The 23,504-nt window shown below is 48.0% G+C and overlaps 1 protein-coding gene across 2 annotated transcripts; it reads left to right on the top strand.

Annotated features, from left to right (window-relative positions):
- Nucleotides 1–6,256: 6,256 nt before the first annotated feature.
- LOC124695366 (probable inorganic phosphate transporter 1-7) lies at nt 6,257–13,333 on the top strand. Of its 2 annotated transcripts, XM_047228222.1 has the most exons (2): nt 6,257–6,278; nt 11,781–13,333. In XM_047228222.1, exon 2 carries the CDS (start codon nt 11,852–11,854, stop codon nt 13,331–13,333), a length of 1,482 nt encoding a protein of 493 aa, XP_047084178.1. In that variant the 5' UTR covers nt 6,257–6,278; nt 11,781–11,851. The 2 variants fall into 2 exon arrangements, with proteins under 2 accessions (XP_047084178.1, XP_047084177.1); XM_047228221.1 differs by lacking the exon at nt 6,257–6,278 and having other exon boundaries at nt 11,765–13,333.
- Nucleotides 13,334–23,504: the final 10,171 nt, after the last annotated feature.

Here is a 23,504-nt window from a genome sequence, read left to right on the forward strand (position 1 = left end):
GTTGAAGCTTTGGCTCTTCGACAAGTGGTGTTGATCACTAGAGATAGGGGTTTTTCAAAGGCGATGTTCATCACTGATTGCTTGTCCTTGATCTAGCGACTAAACTCCACCGTGCATGATCGGTCTCAGGTGGGAGTGTTGGCAAAGGAAATCAAACTAATCGATGCAGACTTCTCTGTTGCATCATTTCAGCATGTTAAACGCTCTCTAAATGAAGCGGCACACATTTTGGCTAGATCCTGTAATCTAGTGTCTTTAGGTTTTATTTCCAATTATGCTCTGGCTTGCATCCGGAAGACCCTTTTTATTGATATGAGTTCATCAATAGAGTGTCGTATTCTATCAAAAAACCGCTCATTAATCAGGAAGATGCTTTGATTTAGGTGCTAATAAATGTTGTGCATGCTAGTAACCAATAAAACAACATTGAGAAACCAAAAATGATTAATGGGGGATGGGATCAAGGCATGCACTAGGGGTCTAAACCTAAAAAATATACCAAGAAGTCTAGATGTACACTTATTTGTGGATTTCATTACAAGGCTAGATGTCTACTTATTCTGGGCTCCTAGTGAAGAACTATTAGTTCCAAAACACCTAACAAATAAGGCATGCTTTCATTTAATTTGCTAATTAATCACATCCTATAATTACTCCTTGCCCCAATGCATGCCTCTCCCCTATTTTTCTAGGTTGCGTAAAACGCTTTCTTCACATGTATGTAGAAATGAACTTTGGGAAAACGGAATTTACAAAAAACGAATCATGAGGAAAAATTGGAATCTATGGGCAGAGTCAATTCGGTGCTGTGCCTCTGGTCCTGCAAAATTAATAAGGAACACACATTTGTTTGTAGTACTATGTAATACATTTAATAGTTATATGTTCCAGATGAAGTTTGTTCGACTCTCGGTGAGGCAGTTCAACATATCCAATGTCTCATCGGTTCTAATTTTCTTGTAGGATTATTCCTCATGTGTAGTATGTTTTTTTCAATGAAATGAATACTGTCCATGTATTGGTTTACTATCCTTCCATGTATGAAGCACATGACTAACTAGTTTTATTTGCAGTACATCACAGATGATGACGTCGACGAGGACAACTTTGAGTCCTACGTGCAGAGGCAGGTCAAGGGCTTCGTGTCTCAGAAGCTGAAGACAATGCGTAGGGGAAGACATGCTTGCTCATTTTGTCCCTGCAAGGTGAAGGACGGCTTGCTGGCTTCCCTTGAGATGGACACTCGCCACAGCGCCCGCGAGTGGCAGGGCATGGCTGACCACGAGGCACTTGCAAGGTTTCTTCTGGGTCCTCGTCTTCCCCGTTCCGGCAGGATCCTCAAGAGCTGTCGCAACATGTGAACCTACCATGCACGTCTCAGCCCGATGCCTCACCGCCGTATATATGTTATGTCCCTTGGAACATATTTCTGTCTGGTTAATGGACAACTAAGAACTTTTAGGTTTAATGTGTGTATGTAGAACCTTAAGTTCTACTTATGGAATGTCTTAGTAGTAAGATCTTATATCTCAAGTGTGGTTATGCATGAATGCCTTGTTTGTTATTCTCATGCATAGATTGTTTTTCACATAGACTGCGCAGTCTCCGTAGCCAAACTTGTTCAATCCATCGATAACAAAGTCATTGCCACGTAGAGATGTTAGCTAAAATCAACCAAGTTTGATTACCATAGAAGCTACGCAGCTTGTCTTAGAGCTCGGGTAAGAAAGGAGTAAAAAATAGTCACATATTGGTAGAGTTGTGAACCCTTAACAAACAGTCACATATGAGCTTGAGGTAAAAATAGTCATATATTTGTGTACTTGTGATTATTTCGACGTTGCCTATATAGACCATGCACCATTCCGTGTTAAGTCTCCTAGGGTTATCACATGAAATAACTATGCACTCAGTTGGAACTAGTCTATAAACTGACCACCTTGGGGTGTACCATCCAGGAACTACCTCGTTCTTGATAGTTCTTTGGAGCACATTAGAAGAAGATAAAACTAGCTAAATCTATTCGGAGATATACATGTATTTAAACATTTTTTCCCTTCTGTTTGAGTTTTTCTTGGCAACTCGAATTAAACTGAAATTTAATAGTTTATTGTCACAGAAATTTAAAAAATAAAATCATCATATGCTTGTCAGGACTTTCGGTGGTTCCTCATACTTCCGATGGTCCCTCATATCTGCATTGCATGAAATAACACACAAGTCAGTGGCACATAAAATAGTTGAAGATTAGTGCAAGCTATTTAAGTAGGGCTGAACCAGACACTCACTCCTTATGTAGCCTACACTTAATCTTGTTGTTTCTGTTATGACCTGGTTGATTGCAAGCAGTGCACAACCTCTCCTTCCGCTCGTCGTGTGACAGTATCCTGCCATTTTTTGACGTTTGTTGATTCGTATTCTTGTCCTTATAGTACTTCTGATTTTGTTTAGGTGCTCCTTTGGTATCAGCTTGTTCAGGATCACCCACTACTGGTGCATCTCCTCTGTATTGTGCGTCCTCATGGTAAGCCGTTGAATGAGTGGTCTGGACGCCTTTTCTCCTGTATATTATTCCTTTAATACATTTCATAAGCTCGCTGAAAGATTCCGGGTCATGCAATGCAACATCAAAAGCTTCTGCTCCAATTACGGTAAGCTCGCTATGCTTTCTCCGCTCAGCTACCCCTTCCCATCCCCATCCGTACAAATCACTCTCGCGTCTCGAGGGGCAAACCATACCTTGCATCCTTCGAAAACCTTCGGAGAACACAACAGTCCGGAATTTCAGAGTACCCCACATAATGCAAAACAAACAAGATGTGCTTGCAAGGTAGCCCTTTTCGATACATCCTTCGGCAGCTGCAGGTTATTGTTTCCTCTTTGCTTTTAGGTCTGTAGTCCACTGAAAACAAATGCCGACGGTTATTCATCCATGACACAATGAAGGTTGATAATCCACCAGCACATCCAAGTTGATCTACAATCTCTAGCCCCCCAATCTTTTTCAGCTCCTGTCGGGGGGATGGCCCCCGATAGGCCAAAGGCATGGCAAAGTTGCCATGTTTATCTCTTAACATACCGGATTAAAGGTTAATCCGGATGGTTCAGTTAAGTTGGCAAGAGCCAAGCTAAAGCTTACCGGTATCCCAGGAGGGGTATACCGGAGTTCGGTAAACATGGAAGATACCGGAGTACTGGCATGTGTTTCATTGTAGCCTGTCGGCACTCTAGTCAAAGATTCTCTCCAGGACTAGAGGACAAGGATGAGCTAAGCAAAGTAGCTTTAATCGAAGCCCTGACGCCAAAGGATCAAGATGACGTTAAAGGTTCCGGAGGAGGTCATCACCTCCTGATTAAAGTCAAGACCAGAGTCATCCGGGCCAAAGAAGCTTTATGAAGTAGCTTACCTCATACAAGATGCCATTAGGGTTCCTTCCCTTGTAAGCCACCCTCTCCACTATATAAGGAGAGGAGGGGCACCCCTGCGCGAGACACACTCAACCCTAGCTGATAGAGAGATTACAGAGCTTGTACTGTTCATCTTCAACCTCTGGCCGAGGCCAAGTTCATCAATAAAGATACCGGTTTCCACCCAAAATCCTTCCCTGTGTTAACCAAACCTCCCCCGAATCCTCTAGCGAACATTCGGCCCCAACTTAAGCCATCCCATGGCATCTATCTGTTCACGACGACGACAGTTGGCGCCCACCGTGGGGCCAGCAGCTGCGCTTGCTGGAGTTCATATTCGGGCGGGCCTCCTCACCGTCTCCGGCGAGCGGGTGGTGTCTAGACTTGTTCAGCGCCTCTACTCGCTGGACTTCATCGACGACAACGCGGGCTGCTTCGCCAACAATGGTAAGTTCCTGAAGAACGACCGCATCATCGAGTTCGACTCCATCCGCGTCTACTACGGCACCATACCGGAGCGCCAGTACCCCTCGCCGGTGCTGGTGGCGCCGGACCTGCCAAGATATTCTGCTGCTCGCAGGCTGCGCGCCGGTCGCGCTGCCGGCAGCGTGGAGGTGATGATGGCTGGCGCAGGAGGCGCCGACAAAAAATGCTGCTGGAGAGGGCGCTGGGCAGACAACGTCCACGCGCGCGGCCAAGCAACCGCTCGAGCGCGGCGAGGGCGTCGCCGGAACATCTTCTGCAGCACCGGAGGCGACCCCGCTGCAAACGGCCATGAACGTGTTGGCCACGCCCATCGCGCAAAACGCCGATGCGGCGGCGACCCAAGCTGAGCTGGAGGCACAGCGGCAGAAGCTGCTCTCCAGAGGCGCGGACATCCTCAAGGCACAGCGCGAGCTGAACCTAACCCTACGTGAGTACAACGCTGCCCATGGCTTTGCTTCTGTTAGCGCGCAACTGGTTAGAGCTGCAGAACACCGGCTTAAGGCACACAACCTAGATCAGGATTTGCGCAAGGAAGTGCTTGCCGGAAAGAGTGCGTCGGTATCTTTGAGCATAGTGGAAAAACCTAAGTATAGCAGTCCGGATAAGACGATAAAAGATGCTAGGGCTGCTGTACAGATGTGTGAGTCGCTGTCTGGTGAAGCTTTGGCAAAGAAACAAGATAGAGTAAGAGAGTTGCTTGACATGATAGAGGCACAAAACGCTGAGCTTGCCAGGAACAACAAAGCAGCTGCAGCGTCAAAATCGATCCGGTCGGCAAAGAATGCCGGTAGCAAGTCCAATGGGCAGGCATCGTCCCCCCATCCGGACAGAAGAAGAGAAAAAGAAGGAAATGTGCGGCAGATGACCATGTATGATCCGGTTCTTGCCGGGAAATAACAAGCCGGGCAATACGATGCCGGTAGAAGAAACCAAGGGGCAGGTCATGGCTATGCCGGAGATGACTATGCCGGAAACGCTTATGCTGGGAACGCTTATGCCGGTAAAGGTGAAACAGGGCAAAATTATCGAGCGCCCAGAGCAGCGTATGTTGAGGAGATGCCACCACCAAGGTACCGGCGGTCAAGAGCCGCGGTACCGGAAAGATACAATGAGGCCGATTCCGGAATGGAACGGACCGAACCATACCGGAACCCATTGGGGGAACGTGTGGGAGAAAGATGCTTGCCAGGCCAGGATGCGAGGCACAGGCTGGACAGAGTGCATCTTTTCGAGATAATCGAAGCTGAGGGTCCGCCCGGTCCACAATGCTTTGGCCCGCGGATCATGAGAGATGAACCACCGGTACGCAACTTCCAGTTGCCCCGGGATACAAAAACATACGATGGCACGACTAAGCCGGAAGATTGGCTGGCTGATTATGTCACAGCTGTTTATGTCGCTGGTGGCGGAGGAACAGCTAACGGTGGAGGAAACCGGCGTTGGGAAGTGAGAATCATACCGTCCTTCCTAGTGTGATCGGCACGATTTTGGCTTAACAATTTGCCAAAGGGAAGCATCAACGGCTGGCTGGATTTTGAAGAGGCCTTTGTGAGCAACTTCAGCAGTACATACCGGAGGCCAAACAGGCCTCAGTAGGTGGCAATGTGCCAGCGGCGCCAAGATGAAACAGATCGTGATTTCTTGACCCGGTGGAACTCTACGAGAAAATCGTGTGAAGGGGTGATAGAAGCACAAGCAATTGCTTGGTTCTGTCATGGATGCCGGAGAGGATCTCCGCTGTGGCAAAGGCTACAAAGGATCATGCCAACCACTTTGGCAGAGATGATCCGGGTGGCAGATAGCTATGCATTGGGAGACCCAATGCAACCGGCAATTGCAGGCGATGCTTTGGCAAAGGGCCCACAGCGTCTGGATCAGTACCGGGATAACCGGCATAACAAAAGAAGGGAGGATTTTCTGGATCGGAGGTACGGTCCGCAGCAAGTGGCCGCGGTACAGGATAATTCCGGCACCAGCGGAAGCCAGAGGCGAAAAACCGGAACACCACCTTGGGCCGGTCCAAAGATGATGGGATTCGTAGCATAGAAAACAAAAAATTTCCTACCGCAAGAACGAAACACAAGCCAAGATCTAATCTAGTAGACGGTAGCAATGAGAAGATCAAGAGAAAACCCTCGAAGATCGCAAAGCTTAACGAGACTAGATCTCGTGGTGGATGTAGTCGATCACTTGCCGCTTGCAAAAGCACGTAGAAGATCTTGACGGTGCCACAGTCGGGCAGCACCTCCGTACTCGGTCACACGTACGGTGTTGATGACAACGTCCTTCTCCCCGTTCCAGCGGGCAGCGGAAGTAGTAGATCCTCCTCGGAATCCCGGCAGCACGACGGCGTGGTGGCGGTGGTGGTGGAGAACTCCGGCAGGGCTTCGCCTATGCGCTGCGGGAGTAGCATGTGGAGGAGGGTGATGTCTACGCACGCTTCTATTCCTGTAGACAGTGTTGGGCCTCCAAGAGCAGAGGTTTGTAGAACAACAACAAGTTTCCCTTAAGTGAATCACCCAAGGTTTATCGAACTCAGGGAGGTAGAGGTCAAAGATATCCCTCTCAAGCAACCACTGCAATTAAGATACAAGAAGTCTCTTGTGTCCCCAACACACCTAATACACTTGTCAGATGTATAGGTGCACTAGTTCGGCGAAGAGATAGTGAAATACGAGTAATATGGATGATTATAAGTAGTAATTGCAATCTGAAATAAAAATGGCAGCAAGCGAACATGTAGCAGAACTTGTTGGAAACGGTGTTTCAATGCTTAGAAACAAGGCCTAGGGATCATACTTTCACTAGTGGACACTCTCAACAATGATCACATAATTGAATAAATAAATGCTACTCTCAAACACTCTCTTGTTGGATAACAAACACCATTCATTGTGTAGGGCTGCAAAAGCACACCTCAAGCCGGAGTAAACAAGCTCCACAACTTCATAAAGGAATCACACACGATGCGCACACTTGTCACCATCACACCGTGGAGAGTGACTCCGGAGTTCATATTAAAGTAACCTCTAGAGTGCATAATAGACAAGAGTAACATCTACATATTCAACTAGATTACAAAGCTCATGATCACATAAAGATCACACCATGGGAGAGAGAGAGATGAACCACATAGCTACCGGTAGAGCCCTCGCCCTCGGGGAGAACTACTCCCTCCTCATCATGGGAGACAGCAACGGCGATGAAGATGGCGGTGGTGTCGATGGAGATGGATTCCGGGGGCACTTCCCCGTCCCGGCGGCGTGCCGGAACAGAGACTTCTGTCCCCCGAACTTGGCTTCGCGATGGCGGTGGCTACGTAACTTTTCGTGGAGGAAGACCGATGCCTTTAGGGTTTTTACTTCTGGGAGAATATATAGGCGAAGGGGCAGCGTCGGGGGAGCCAGGGGGCTCCCTCCCCATATCTGGGCGCGGCCAGGGGGTGATACGTCTCCAACGTATCTATAATTTCTTATGTTCCATGCTAGTTTTATGACAATACCAACATGTTTTAGTCATACTTTATAATGTTTTTATGCATTTTCCGAGACTAACTGATACGTCCATTTTGCATCACTATTTTATATCATAATTTACTGTTATTCATTGATATATTTCATATTTAGAGATAATATATTTGTTATTTCATCTATTTTGCATGTTTCATGATTATTGGAGAATCGCGCACCGGAGTCAGGATTCTGCTGGAAAAAGCACCGTCAGAATGCAATATTTCGGAAGATCAGCAATTGATGGAAATTATACGAAAAATCCTATTTTTCCAGAAGACGAAGGGAGCCAGAAGGGGGAGCCGAGGAGGGCCGCCATGGGCCCACCTCATAGGCCGGCGCGGGCCCTGCCCTGGCCGCGCCGCCCTGTGAGGAGGGGGCCCACAGCCCCCTCTGTCCGCCTCTCTTTCGCGTACATCTTCGTCCCGAAAACCTAAGCTCCAGAGGATAGTCGCGAATCGTCACAGCCGCCTCTGCGGGGCGGAGAACACCAGAGAGAAAAGAGCTCTCCGGCGGGCAGGAATCCGCCGGGGAAATTCCCTCCCGGGGGGGAAATCGACGCCATCGTCACCGTCATCGAGTTGGACATCATCTCCATCACCATCGTCATCATCTCCATCATCATCACCGCCATCTCCACCGCTGCACCTCATCACCGCTGTAACAATTCGGGTTGGATCTTGATTGTTTGATAGGGGAAACTCTCCCGGTGTTGATTTCTACTTGTTATTGATGCTATTGAGTGAAACCATGGAACCAAGGTTTATGTTCAGATTGTTATTCATCATCATATCACCTCTGATCATGTTCCATATGATGTCTCGTGAGTAGTTCATTTATTTCTTGAGGACATGGGTGAAGTCTAAATGTTAGTAGTGAATTATGGTTGAGTAATATTCAATGTTATGATATTTAAGTTGTGGTGTTATTCTTCTAGTGGTGTCATGTGAACGTCGACTACATGATACTTCACCTTTATGGGCCTAGGGGAGTACATCTTGTATTCGTTTGCTAATTACGGGGTTGCCGGAGTGACAGAAACCTAAACCCCCGTTGGTATATCGATGCAGGAGGGATAGCAGGATCTCAGAATTTAAGGCTGTGGTTAGAGACGGCGGAGTTCACGCAACCGGCCGGCGGATTGGCGAGGGGTGGTGCCGGCAGCGACAGAGCAACAAGAGGGAAGGGGGGATTTGCGTCGAGAAAGTGGTGGGGTTCGTGTGCTCTCTCGCCGATAGAGCGGGCCCGTCCCCACTTTCTTTCGTCTGGAGTCCCCGAGCGCACCCCGGAGGGCCAGAGATGGCCTGGGCTCTCCGGATGGATTAAAGGCCAAATCCAGGGAAAAACGAGAAGCCGGGGTGCGGCTGGGCCGAATATCGCCGTCCGGATGTGAAAAAGAGCCGCTGAGAACCTCGTCGGGGAGACGGCTGGAGATGCTCTAAACTGCGGGGGTGACCATTGCGCAAGAAGAGCACTCTGCACTAGGGCCTGGCTATAAGTGAAAAAGAACAAAAATTACTACGATATATAAAAAAGAAAGGGAAAACAGCATATTGGACGAAGCAATTGGCTCAACAAACCTACTCTAGGGATCTATCAGAAATTCAGAATACAGAGCCTTGAGATAAGAGGATGCTACTACGAAGACGGGTGAAGAAGACAGTTTATATAGCCGGCGATCAATGTACGATTCGTGTCAAACTTTGACTGGCTCATTCATCCTGTCTTGCTCTTCTATAAAGCGATAGAGTAGGCCACCGAGTTAGATCGCAGAAGCAGGAAGGCCAAAAAATTGCCTTGGTGCCGTGAGACCCAATTCTAGCCACAGTGTCTTCGTGCACGCATCCTCATCGGTGTATGTTTAATTTCGATAAATCTTTACTCCCTCCATACCGGATTAAAAGGCAAATCTAGCCTTTAGAGAGAAACCAGTTTATTAGGAAAATCCGAGAATTAACTCCCTCAATTAACTACAGCGCGTGAGGCTAGCCTATAGTCACCACGGTCCTTTCCTTTTTCCAAGCGTTTGCATGTCTCGTGTGATTGGCTCCTTCCAAACCGGTAGATCCTTTGCCATGCATGTCTCGTGTGATTGGGCCTCAATTACTCGTTCGCCTCTTTTAATTACTCTAACGGAGCAAATAAGGAGCCAATCGTTGATTGCCTAGGTCCCGCTGCAGCAGGTAGTTTGCCTTTGAATCCGGTATGGAGGGAGTACCTCGGACGCGGAACTCGTCACAAGCACGCATCTCTAAATCGGTGCAAAGGGAGCTCGGCTTTGAGCACTACCGGCCGCATGCATGCAAATAGTACTTAGTATAGAGATGTTTAAGCCTCGTGAGTCAGATTGGATCGCTTTCTGTTCAACTCGGGATGGCACGAAATTTTCCCCAACCGCCTTTTGCAAGCCTTGTCAACCGATATCTCGGATCACTGCCCATTTTTGCTCTCAACCGAAGCTCGTTTCAAGCACTCTCGTTCTTTTCGGTTTCAAGTATAAGGGGGCAATATTAGTATGAGGGCCAGAGCTAAAATCACATAAATAAAGAGCTGACATTGCTTATGTTCAAAGGATAATCCTGAGCATAGGGGGGCTGCGCCCCCCTCGTCCCCCCTTGTCTCCATCCCTGAGCATGACAGTGGCTGGGTGTGACGCGTTTGCTATTTTGCGCTGCAAGCTAGCAATCTAACACAACGACGCCTTAATTTCCCATTTGAGTGGCCGAAGGATAAATTAAAGAGTTAATTACCACGTTCACCTGTTCTTCTAGATACTATCCCGTTTTGATAAATAAGATGCACACGTATTCAAACATGAATATTAACAGAAAAAAATGAGTAACAAAATCTTGACTATATAGTACTACTATGTAATTAGTATCGTTGGATTTGTATTGAAAACAGTCAAAATAAGTTTGTATAACCTTCACAAGTTTTGTAAAAAGGATGCAGCACCCCCATAAGTTTAAAGTGACACACATAATCCCCTGTCTCTGCAAAACCAGGTAATGGACCCCCTGATCCAATTGTTAGCTGTTTTGCATACCGGTTTGCTGACGTGGAAGGTGCTTTTGTTCATCCCTGACCATGCAAGTAACCCACGTTGCTCTATTTTTCTCGCAATGGCGATTGATTAATGGTGGCGGGCAGCTAGGCATCATCCTACCGCAGTTCCACATGCTCACCGGCCTTTCTCAAGGTCCCAATGACCAATGTTAGATAACGTGTATATTAGGAAGAAAAAACGAGTACTAGCAGGGGGAGGAACCCCTACGGTATTTTTATTAAGATAGACGGAGCTATAGGCGCTAACTCGCGGAGTCTGGGACTCGAATACGCGACCTCGCGGGAGCGCGTCACGGACTACCAGGGGCTGCTACCATCCTGTTCGAGGACTAGTTCCCGTGTATACTAGGAAGGTTATGCCCTAACCTAATCATGCCGGTTATATATAACTGGGGCACCATGGTAAACTCCTGCCATACACCTTCCTCGGACGGAAGTTTAAATTTCCCCATTTGCAACATGTAGGATAACATAATCTTATCAACCATTGCATATGCCTGATGTGAAGCTAGTCCGTTTGTTCCGTTTCGGGTGCTTATTTATGAATCGAGGGAGTAGCATGTTTGAAGTATGAAGACATAATCCTATGTAAATAGTTCATTGCACATGGGTGTTGGATATATTCTATTGCGGGGTAAAATTTTGAAAATGTTTTTTCATTTATTTGAGTTCATCTATACAACTTAAATATCTTACTTTTGTTGACCAAAAGGTAATTATTTTGGTGTATACCGAAATCACAGAAATTCTGAACTTCAATGAAACTTCATTGAAACCTATTTCCATGCTTACGGGCGTTCCTGTTCAAAAGAAGAAGAAAAAACTTGTATCCGAATTTTCCCTTTTTCTTTTATCTAAAGAAAAGAGACTATGAATTATTTTATTTCGAGCAACAAAAAATGTGTCGTAAGTCCTGAACCCTATATATAAGACAGAATAATACTACTCCCTCCGTCACATGGAAGTTATCAGGAACTGAGGGAGTATAAGGGGATATGCTGATTGTGCACGGGCATGCATGCGAGCAGCACGGGCACGGGAGAGCCTGAGCCCATCGAAGTTTTACCGCCGAGAAGAAGGAACGGTTAAGCAGGAATAAGAAGTTGGGCTTCCAAGGAATGAAGTCTGGAATATTCTCACCTCTCCGTATATACATAACAGATCGAACGACACTTGTGCCTTCTCCCTCAGTTCACTCCGATCGCAACAAAACCTCAACCCAATCCAACATCGCGGCGGCGGAACTCGCGAGCACTGAGACACGCGCACACGTACCTACCGGAGCTTGGCGCGCAATGGCGGGCGACCAAGTCCACGTGCTCTCGGCGCTCGACGGCGCCAAGACGCAGTGGTACCACTTCACGGCGATCGTGGTCGCCGGCATGGGCTTCTTCACCGACGCCTACGACCTCTTCTGCATCTCCCTCGTCACAAAGCTGATCGGCCGAGTATACTACACCGTGCCAGGGTCGCCCCACCCGGGAAGCCTGCCGCCGACCGTCGCGGCCGCCGTCAACGGCGTGGCGTTCGTCGGCACGCTCTCCGGGCAGCTCTTCTTCGGGTGGCTCGGCGACAAGGTCGGCCGGAAGAGCGTGTACGGCATGACGCTGCTTCTGATGATCATCTGCTCCGTGGCGTCCGGGCTGTCGTTCAGCCACACGCCCACGACCGTCATGGCCACGCTCTGCTTCTTCCGGTTCTGGCTCGGCTTCGGCATCGGCGGCGACTACCCGCTCTCCGCCACCATCATGTCTGAGTACGCCAACAAGCGCACGCGCGGCGCGTTCATCGCCGCCGTGTTCGCGATGCAGGGGTTCGGCATCCTCGCCGGCGGCGCCGTGGCGATCGGGGTCACCGTGCTGTTCAAGAACCGGTTCCCGGCGCCGCCGTACGCCGTGAACCCGGCGGCGTCCACCCCGGCTGAGGCCGACTACGTGTGGCGCATCGTCCTCATGCTCGGAGCGCTCCCCGCGGCTCTCACCTTCTACTGGCGCATGAAGATGCCGGAGACGGCGCGGTACACAGCCCTCATCGCCAAGAACGCCGAGCGCGCCGCCGCTGACATGTCCAAGGTGCTCCAGGTTGAGATCACCAAGGAGCAGGCCGGCGATCTGGAGGTGGCGCACAAGTACCGCGCGTCGCCGTCGTTCGGCCTCTTCTCCGGGGAGTTCGTGAGGCGGCACGGGCTCCACCTCGTGGGCACGGCGTCGACGTGGCTCCTCCTGGACATCGCCTACTACTCGCAGAACCTGTTCCAGAAGGACATCTTCAGCGCGATCGGGTGGATCCCGCCGGCGGCGACGATGAGCGCGCTAGACGAGCTGTACCACATCGCGCGTGCCCAGACCCTGATCGCGCTGTGCGGCACCGTGCCGGGGTACTGGTTCACGGTGGCCTTCATCGACTCCGTCGGCCGGTTCAAGATCCAGGCGATGGGCTTCTTCATGATGACAGGCTTCATGCTGGGTCTGGCAGTGCCATACGACTACTGGACGGGGAAGGGCCACCAGGCCGGGTTCGTCGCCATGTACGCGCTCACCTTCTTCTTCGCCAACTTCGGGCCAAACGCGACCACGTTCATCGTGCCGGCGGAGATCTACCCGGCGAGGCTCCGCGCGACGTGCCACGGCATATCGGCGGCGTCGGGGAAGGTGGGCGCCATCATTGGGTCGTTCGGGTTCTTGTACCTGGCCCAGAGCCCGGACCCGGCCAAGACGGCGCATGGGTACCTGCCTGGTATCGGCGTGCGCAACTCGCTCTTCGTGCTCGCCGGATGCAGCTTGATGGGGTTTATGCTCACGTTCCTAGTGCCGGAACCCAAGGGCAAGTCGTTGGAGCGTGAGACCGAGCCTGACAAGTGCTAGTCATTCGGACGAAAATCCACTACATTAGCTAGTCTACTCCTAGATAATCGGCCGTGAATTTTGCATTTAGTTTTAGGAAAAAGCTTTGTTTCCGTCGGAGGATCGGGCGCTAGCAACCTCCGGACACGTGGCCGTCCGATCTGCATCGCTAGGCACCGAACGCTTCCTTCCTCCAGCAAGTCCAACTTTTCTTTGAGACACGCACTTCAGGCGGGGCCCACGTATGAAAGCGACCCTTCTTCTTGCTCAGACTTTCTCTGCCCCGCTTTTCTCCTCGCCATGGCAACTCCTGCCGGCTGCCTCACCCCTCCATGAATCCCCACCAACCCCTCGCCATATTCTGCAAGACGCCAGATCCCAACATCCTTGGGACCTCGCCGGACACCCGCACCCCCGCGACCGCCCCGTATCCCAGCGACCTTGCCGGATCCCCACGACCACCGCGACCTCGCTGGATATCCATGGCGGCGCGGTCTCCACGGATCTTTCACCGCTGGCGCCGGTATCTCGCATTTGCCGACGAGGTCGCTGCGGAGCTACAAGCAGGGAGCGGCGGTGCTGCAATTGCCCGCCGGTAGAGCTGCAATTGTCTGCCGGCGGAGCTACAATTGTCTGCCGACAGGGCTACAACCTGTGGCCGGTGGAGCTGCAATCGCTTACAGGTGGAGCTGCAATCGTTCGTCGGCGGAGCTGCAACTAGCAGGCGGCGGAGCTACAATAGTATGCTGGTGGAGCTACAAACAGCGGGCGGCGGTACTGCAATTGCCCGCCGGCAAAGCTGTAAACAGGGGCGGTGGTGCTGCAATTGCGTGGCGGCGGAGCTCCAGGCAGCAGGTGGCGATGCTGCAATTGCCTGGCGGCGGAGCTCCAGGCTGCGGGCGGCGGTGCTGCAAGCGCCTAGTGGCCGAGATTCAAGTAGCGAGCCACGGTGCTTCAACCTATCAGCGCGGGAGCTGCAAATGGCTGCTGCCAGAGCTGCAGGTGAGTGGTTGTGTGATGCTACCGCGGCCGTCTTCTCCGGCGACGGCCATGGTTCTCGGAGGAGAGGTGCCGATGTGCAGCTCTTTTTCTTATGAAGCTTTTTTGGGATGTTTTTTTTCGAGGCGGGGGAGGGGTTAACGCTATGAAGCGGCGGGGTTTTTTTTGCCGACGAACTGCTGCGACGAGCGTTGCCGGTGACTCCAGCTTATTTCCACAGCCGGGAAGCGAGCGGCAGGGGAGCGGATGCGAAAGTGCAGGACTAGTACGTTTTCTTTTTTGCTGAAGACAACGCGATGCACGTGGGAGGGTGTGGGCTCGGTCCCTATGACTAGTCAACCTCCAATTTCTGACCGTAGATGTGCAAGGATCTGACGATGGGGAACCCGGAGGTTCCGAGGCTCCGAGCCTCCGAAGGATCCTCAGCACTGTCCTTAGTTTTAGCAGTTAGGGGATGATGAGATGGAGAAATAATCGTCGGAGTTATTTTTGGAACTATATACCTCTTCTCTTTACTTGTCGAACTCGTCTTCGTCCTCCCATGGTGCTTCGGTTGCGGTGGACAGCATCAACAACTACAAGATGGTTCTTTGTTTGCTTGTTTCCAACTAGGACATAACGGACTACAAGATTTCTTGTTGACAGTTCAACAAAAGAAAACAAACGGACAAGGAAAAGTATTACAGTTCTTTGTTTGTTGTTGTCTCTGATGTTGTAAGTTGTTCATCAGCACCTTGTATTTGTCGTGTGGTCCTGCTGGCTCTATTCGGCAACTGGAACGTTTGTTGTGTTGTGTCGTGTGGTGTTGTGTTATCGTGTGTGTCCTTGTGTACTCCCTGGCCGATTGAAAGGCTCGTTGTTTCAAAGACAGGCTCATCTCAAACCTAGTATTTTTAAAAATAGGCTAAAGATAGTTGTGCTGCACAATCACCCAATTGTGAGCTACGGTGAAACTTGAAACAATTTTTTAGAGTTGAATGCGTTTCCTTTAATTAAAATACAAGGGTTCGTATCCCTTGTTTGGCAAAGGTGTACTAGAGACAATTTAGGAGTATTTTCTCAACTACAAAATTCACACAAATTTCCACATACATGAATCAGCACTTACACATACAGTAAGGGACAACACCATGTTGCCACGTTGGCATTCAGAAACCACAAATCGAATCAAGAGCTTCCCACATGGAATCGAAGCAAGAGCAGGTCAAATGTTGACCTGTAGAAGGACAACAGGAATGGTCGACGCCGGGAGGAGCTCGGCCGCGACGTCAGGTGCTACGGTGGTGGTGTCAGAATTGAAGGAGTAGCCTCAAGTAGGATAGGTAGGAGTCGATGGTGCCGTGGGTTGCCTGTTTGCAGGGAAGAGTAGCCGTAAGGGGAGAGCGGGCGTAGCCGCAAGGGAGATCGACCGTCGCTGTGAACTGCGATGCGCCGGCTGCCAAGACATCCGACCGCTGGGCTCGACCAATGTTGAATCTGGTGATTTCCTTGCGCTGGACTCGATTTTGTATTCCCTGCCGCTGGACTCTATCAACTTCTCCTGCTTGCCCCTCGCCTCCTCATTCCTCTGTGCAAGGAGGTAACCGTTCCGTCTCTCTGGTCTAAGATCTCTGAACTTTTAATCTTGCAGCAAAGATATTGCACGGTCGACGGGAGATGACGTTCCGTAGGTGACACGTTGGCGACTTCTGGCGACGCTCGTCGGTCGCCGGCGATCTCCACCGCTCGCCGCCCACCATCGTGCAGCTCGCGCGCAGAAGATGGAAGGCCATCTTCTTCAGGTATGGTGCTCGTCGCGAGGGCTTTGTCCAGGCTTCGGGGGACGAACACCTCGGATTGCTGGATGATTCTGAGGAGGAATTTGGGAGGATCGCATGTTCGAGATGGATTGGCAATGGAGTACAGCTGAAATTTGAGGATCTGTTGATCGTAATTGGTCCTGAGGTGTTTGATCATCGGTGCGCAGCGGTGGCGCAATCCGCAGAGGCGTCTCCTCCACCGTCCTGTGCACGTGTGGGCGAGTCGCTTTCTTCTGCTGCTTCCGAGCGAGCTTTACAGCCCAGATCCATGGTGGCCGGGTCCATTCAGCGGATGGGTTTTAGGCTACAGCCCAATACTGTTCACGTTAGCCCACCACACCGTGCCATAGAAGTGGGTCGGCAGAGAGTCTCCGCCAACAACCTCCTCACAAACCCTAGATTGAAGGCGACCTGTGGAGTCGTCTTCGTGAGAAATCCGCAGCCATCCCGATCCTCGTCTCCACCGATTTCGTCTCCTCAGATCTGGCGTGGGGTGGGATCGGGGGATCCTAGATCTTTTGCACAAGTTCTAGCGGGTGGGATGGATCGTCGTCCTCCGCGGAGATCTCCGCCGCGTGGATACCAGAGAGCTCCTTTCAACAATAGATTCAGATATGAAGAGGAGAGGCTTGAAGATGAGAGGAGGCGGGAAGATGAGCAGAGGTGGGAAGAAGAGAGAAGAAGAGATGAGGATTGGAGACGTGATGAGGAGCGACGCAGAGAGGCGGAGTTGCCACGCTGTTCGGAGGAGCGCCGTCGCAGCGAAGAACGTAGGCAGGAGGAAGATCGCCGTCGTGCTGAGACCTTGCGCATCACGGAAAAAGTGGCAAGGGAGCGAGCTCTGGCCGAAAGGCAACGCAAGGAAGATCAGATGACAGTGACCAACCCTAACAGAGATCGTTGGGCTCACAGGCAAGAGATGGCAGGGACTCGGGCAGATTCATCTACGAACTCCTTCGCTACCGCGCCTTCTTCTTCAGTACCGCATCGGACTACCATGGTGAGTACGGCAATCCCAACTAGACCTATTGATCCACTTGTTCCTACTTCTGGTAGATCTGTTCCCAGTTCATCCGCTGCTCCAAATAATGTTGATGTCGCTCCAATGGGGTCCTCTGTACTTACATCGGTGGCGACAGCCAACAGAGGTGTAGTTCCTACTACTCTCCCGTTACAGAATAGCAGGATTGAGAATCCTTTTGGCTGCTTGAACTGTGGCAAAAATCACCATGTTAGTATCTGTCAGGATAGAGATCCTTGGGAATACAAAGCACCTTATTATGGTAGCCCAGATTTTGGTCAAGGTTTTTATGTTATTCCTGATGTAGAGGCAGAAGTGCAATCTCTAGAACTGTTGAATTATGCTCAGATAACAGTAGTCAGGGGTGAAGCTACCTTCAGAGATATGGAGCATGAATTTCAAGTTTGGTCTGACTCCATGGGTTATAAATGGAGATTATATGTCAAAGTGGCTGCTGAGAACCAATACATCACTAGATTCCCCAATGCCAAATGCATCGAAGAATTATCTCACTTTGGTAAATTTTTCATGAAGACTGTTCCAGATACTATTATCAAGATTGAGAAATGGGCTGGAGATATTGAACCTTTTGTTGTGATGGAAGAAGCCTGGTTTAGAATTAAAGGGATTCCAATGAGATACAGAAACAAATCCACTGCTTATTTATGTTGCTAGTATGGCTGGGTTGCCCCTAACATTAGATATGAACTTTCTCATGAACTTTGCTTACATAAGAGTTAAACTTGGCTGTCAGGACCCTGCTCTTGTTCCAAGCTCCAGAATTGACTCCATTAAGAAGGGGTTCTATGAATTTCAGTTCACTAGGGAGGTGATTGATCCCAATACCAATCCTGCAACCTATTATGCCTCTGTAGTACAGAATACCAATGATGATACACAACAGAATTCTCCCAAAAGACAAAGAACTGGTAATGAAGATGCTTTGAACGCTGGAGGAAGTAATGAAAATACAAATACAAGGAGAAATGATAACAGAGGTGGACATACTCAAGGTTTACAACAAAAGGATCTCCAGGATGGTGTTGAGAAAGGTAAAGAAGTTGTTGTGAGCTCCTCTAGTTTATCTGACACTATCTCTGATTCCTTTGCTACAAGAATCCAGAATGCTATGAATTCCCATGCTGCTCATGTTGATAATTCTGGCTCCTCTTCTGCTGGGATCATAATGATGGAGAACTGTAACCAACCTACCAATCAGATTCCTCTGCTAGAGGTTCACAAAGAAGTTGTTGCTGCTCTGGCTCCAGAAAGATTGGTGGAAGGGGTAGAATTTCCCTCTATGTCTAATGATGCCAGCTTCAGAGAGTTCATGAGTAAATTGGCGAAGAGTGGGAGTGACAAAGGGCTTATGCATCAGAAAAAGTATCAGAAAATGATGGAGCCAATAATCGAGGAACAAGTACAACCTGTGCAAGATAATAATGATGATGGGTCGCTTGACATGGTGGACTATGATGGCAATGACAATGATGAAGGTTTGCAAGAAGAGGAGGAAGAGGTTGAACATGTACAAGGGGTGATTCTTGCTCTAGGTGCTCCTTCACTGGAACATGAGCGTACATCTGTTGTCATCCCAGTGGATGGCTACCAACCAGAAGTAGAAAATCTCCAGGAAGATATGCAAGAGGGTCTAACCCAAGAAGATGTGCAGGGGGCTTCTGGTGGAGATGGAGGGAGAGTGAAGATCAACATTCTGGATCCTGTGCAGCCAGCAAGGGTGAGTACAAGGATTGCTGGGCATCCTCAGGCCACATCCAGGGTGGTGGATGGCACCAGGACACACCAGCCAAGGGATAATACAGGTACAAATCTTAATACCTTTAATTCCTTTGCCATTTTAGATGATGATGATATTTGCTCTAGAGCTCTTGAAATGGGTGTTGATCCTGATACTTTTACTCTTGAAAATATTAATCATATTAAAGATCTTGAGATAGCTAGACACAATTTGAATTGTAAATCACAATTGTTGCAAAATGATAATAAAGATGCACAACCTGCTGAGCCTAGTAAGGTGCTCTTTTTGGGGTTTGGTGAAGAAGATGATGATGAGGAGGAGTTTACTCCAGTTGTATCCAGGAGAACCAGAAAAAGAATGAAATCTGCAAATAAAATTCAAAGGTCTATGGAGAGGAACAGATACAATACAAGATCTTTGGGAGCACAGTCTGGTGTTGGTGCTGCCCAGGGGAAAGTCACTGATGGTCACCCTGTGTGTGGCATGGTGACTGGTCCCAGAGTAAGAAGGAAAAATCCAAAATATCTATGATTGGAGCCAGCATGAATTGCAGAGGTGTGGGAAAGAAAGGGATGAGTGTGTTCCTGACAGATTTCATCACAGAGCAGCAGCTGGATTTTATTGGTTTACAGGAAACTATTAAAAAGACTATTCACATGCCTTTTTCAGGAAAATTGATCCTGTGAATCAATTTTCCTGGAGATGGATTCCCTCTGTTGGTCGAGCTGGTGGCATCCTTGGAGGCTTTAACAAGATCGGGTTTGATGTTCTAGATACAGTGTTGGGTAGGTTCTTCATAAAGGTGACTCTGCAAGACCTGAAGATTCAGAGAAAATGGGATTTGGTCTTTGTTTATGGAGCTGCCCAGGAGGAAGACAAAGAAATGTTCCTGTCTGAACTGGCTGCGGTTTGCAGCAATCGAAAAAAATCCTATGTTGATTGGGGGGATTTTAATATCCTTAGATTCTCCTTTGAGAAAAATAAAGGGATTAGATTGATATGTCTGGGGGATAGTATACCTAATCCAATAACCAAATTAATCCCACTTTGGAGAAGCTTGATAGATTCTTGATGTCTTCAGACTGGGAAGACTTGTTTCCTCTGACAACTGTTCATAAAGTTGCTAGAGATGTTTCTGACCATAATCCCATTATTCTGGATACTATGGAGAATAGAGAGATGAAAAAAGGACTTTCATATTTGAAAAAAAGCTGGCTGAAAGAGAATGAGTTCCTACCTAGAGTGGAAAGAATTTGGAGACAACCTGTTAGAGCTAGCAATTCCTTGAAAAAGATGCAGATAAAACTGAAGAAAATTAAAAATGATCTGAAAGGCTGGGGTGCAAATATCAGAGGAAGAGATAAGAAGCACAAACAGGAATTGCAGATGGAATTAGCTACCTTGGAAGATCTGGAGGAACAGGGTAATATTTCTTTTGAATAGGCATGTAGGAAAATACAGATTCAGGAGGACCTCTTACATTTACTGGAAAAGGAGGAGGCCTTTTGGAAACAAAGATCAAAGGAACAATGGTTGCTACAGGGAGATAACAACACTAGTTATTTTCATAGAATTGCAAATGGCAGTAAAAGAAAAAGAACAATGTTCTTTGAAAAAAATGGTTCTGAAACTATACAAGGGACACCTGCTCTTCTAGAACATGCCACCATTTTTTATAAAAAATTGTTTGGGCCAGTTCAAGATGCTGGTGTCAGACTGAGAGATGAAATATGGGATGATGAGGAAAAATTGAATGAGGATGACAGGATAAGTCTTGACAGGATTTTCACTGAGCATGAAATCCATGATATCATTTGTCAGATGGAAAAAATAAGCTTGATATATAATCTGGCCTTGATGGAATCCCTATGGAATTTTATCAACGTTGTTGGAATATAATCAAGCTTGATATGTTGCAAATGTTCAATGATTTTCATGGACATAATATCAGTTTGGAGATAATAAACTATGGGATTATTACTCTCATTCCAAAAGGAGAGTATGCTGATATCATACAGAAGTATAGACCAATTTGCCTTTTGCAAGTCTTGTTCAAAATCTTCACTAAAGCCATGACTGCTAGAGCAGAACCAGTAATGGGAAAACTGATTCATCCTTGCCAGAATGCTTTTATCAGAGGAAGATACATCACAGATGGAGTGATGCTGTTGCAGGAAATTCTTAGAGAGTCCAAAGCCAAGAAAAAACAGGGTGTGGTGCTGAAAATTGACTTTGAAAAAGCATATGATAAAGTTAACTGGAACTTTCTATTAGATTGTTGCAGACAGAAGGGCTTTAGTGACAAATGGATTATCTGGATTAAAGAAGCAATCACAAAAGGGACCCTCAGTGTTAAGATTAATGAGATGCTGGGTCCATACTTTGGCAGTTTCGAAGGGGTGAGACAAGGGGATCCTTTTGCTCCCTTTTTGTTTTACATGGCAGCTAATAGTTTGTCCAAAATGATTGAAAATGCACAAATAAATGGTTTGCTTAAAGTTGTGGCTGATAATTTGGTGGAAAATGGTGTAGCCATACTTCAATATGCAGATGATACTTGATAACCCACAAGTATAGGGGATCGCAACAGTCTTCGCGGGAAGTAAAACCCAATTTATTGATTCGACACAAGGGGAGGTAAAGAATACTTATAAGCCTTAACAACTGAGTTGTCAATTCAGTTGCACCTGGAAAAGCACTAGTAACAGGGGTGATGTAAAAGCAGCAGTAATATGAGAGCAGTAGTAACAGTAACACAGCATCAGTAATAGTAATATGAGAGCAATGACACCAGAAAATAGTTGATACTACTTCTAATGTCATGTAGAACGAGTATATGATGATGAGAGATGGACCGGGGTTCCCAACTATCTACACTAGTGGTAACTCTCCAATAACAAGTGTTGGGTGAACAAATTACAGTTGGGCAATTGATAGGATTGAAATAGCATTAAGACAGAATATCAAGATTATTAATCATGTAGGCATGTTTCCCATATATAGTCATACGTGCTCGCAATGAGAAATTTGTACAACATCTTTTGTCCTACCAGCCGGTGGCAGCCGGGCCTCTATGGAATCTACCGGAAATTAAGGTACTCCTTTTAATAGAGCAGCGGAGCAAAGCATTAACACTCGGTGAAAACATGTGATCCTCATATCTAAGCCTTTCCCTCCAATTGTCCCAATTTCTGTCACTTTGGGGTCTTTGGTTTCGGACATAGACATGTGCATACAACTTGTAGATACAATCTAAGCAATAAGTATAGAGCTTAAATCTAAGATCATGCCACTCGGGCCCTAGTGACAAGCATTAAACACAACAAGATTGCAGCAACAATAACTTCATAAACTTTGTAGATAGACAATCATAACGTAACAATCCATCGGATCCCGACAAACACAACACCGATTACATCAGATGAATCTCAATCATGTAAGGCAGCTCATGAGATCATTGTATTGAAGTACATGGGGGATAGAATACCAACTAGCTACAGATAGAACCCGTAGTCCATGGGGGAACTACTCACGGAGCATGATGGAGGCGGTGGCGTTGATGGAGATGGCTTCGGGGCACTTCCCCGTCCGGCGAGGTGCCGGAACAGAGAGTTCTGTCCCCGAATTGGAGTTTCGCGATGGCGGCGGCGCCCCTGGAGTCTTTACGGAGTTTCGTCTTCGGTACTGCATTTTTAGGTCGAAAGGGCTTAAATAGGCGAAGAGGCGGCGCGGGAGGGGCGACAGGGTGGCCCCACACCGGGCCGGCGCGGCCGGGGTGTGGCCGCGCGGCCCACATGTGTGGTGGCCCCTCGGCTCTCCTCAGGCTCTCCTTCGGTGTTCTGGATGCTTCCGGGAAAAATAGGATGTTTGGCGTTGATTTCGTCCAATTCGAGAATATTGGCCGAACGGCCTTTACGGAACCAAAAACGGCGAGAAATCGGGAAGCGGCACTGTGGCATCTTGTTAATAGGTTAGTTCGGAAAACGCATAAAAACATTATAAAGTGCAAGCAAAACATGTAAGTATTGTCATAAAACAAGCATGGAACATCAGAAATTATGGATACGTTGGAGACGTATCAGCATCCCCATGCTTAGTTCCTGCTCGTCCCGAGCAGGTAAATGATAAAAAGAATAATTTCTGTAGTGACATGCTAGTTACATAACCTTGATCATACTATTACAAAGCATATGAAATGAATGAAGTGACTCAAGGCAATGATCTATAGTTGCTAACAAATAGATAACATATAGCAAAACTTTTCATGAAGAGTACTTTCAAGACAAGCATCAAAAGCTTTGCACAAGAGTTAACTCATAAAGCAATAGATTCAAAGTAAAGGCATCGAAGCAACACAAAGGAAGATATAAGTTTCAGCGGTTTCTTTCAACTTGTAACATGCATATCTCATGGATAATTGTCAACACAAAGTAATATGATGAATGCAAATATGCAAGTATGTAAGAATCAATGCACAGTTGACACAAGTGTTTGCTTCTAAGGTGGAAGGAAGTAGGTAAACTGACTCAACATAAAAGTAGAAGAAAGGCCCTTCGCAGAGGGAAGCAGGGATTAAATCATGTGCTAGAGCTTTTTAAGTTTTGAAATCATATA

The sequence above is a fragment of the Lolium rigidum genome, chromosome 3, assembly GCF_022539505.1.
Source record: "Lolium rigidum isolate FL_2022 chromosome 3, APGP_CSIRO_Lrig_0.1, whole genome shotgun sequence".
Taxonomy (NCBI): Eukaryota; Viridiplantae; Streptophyta; class Magnoliopsida; order Poales; family Poaceae; genus Lolium; species Lolium rigidum.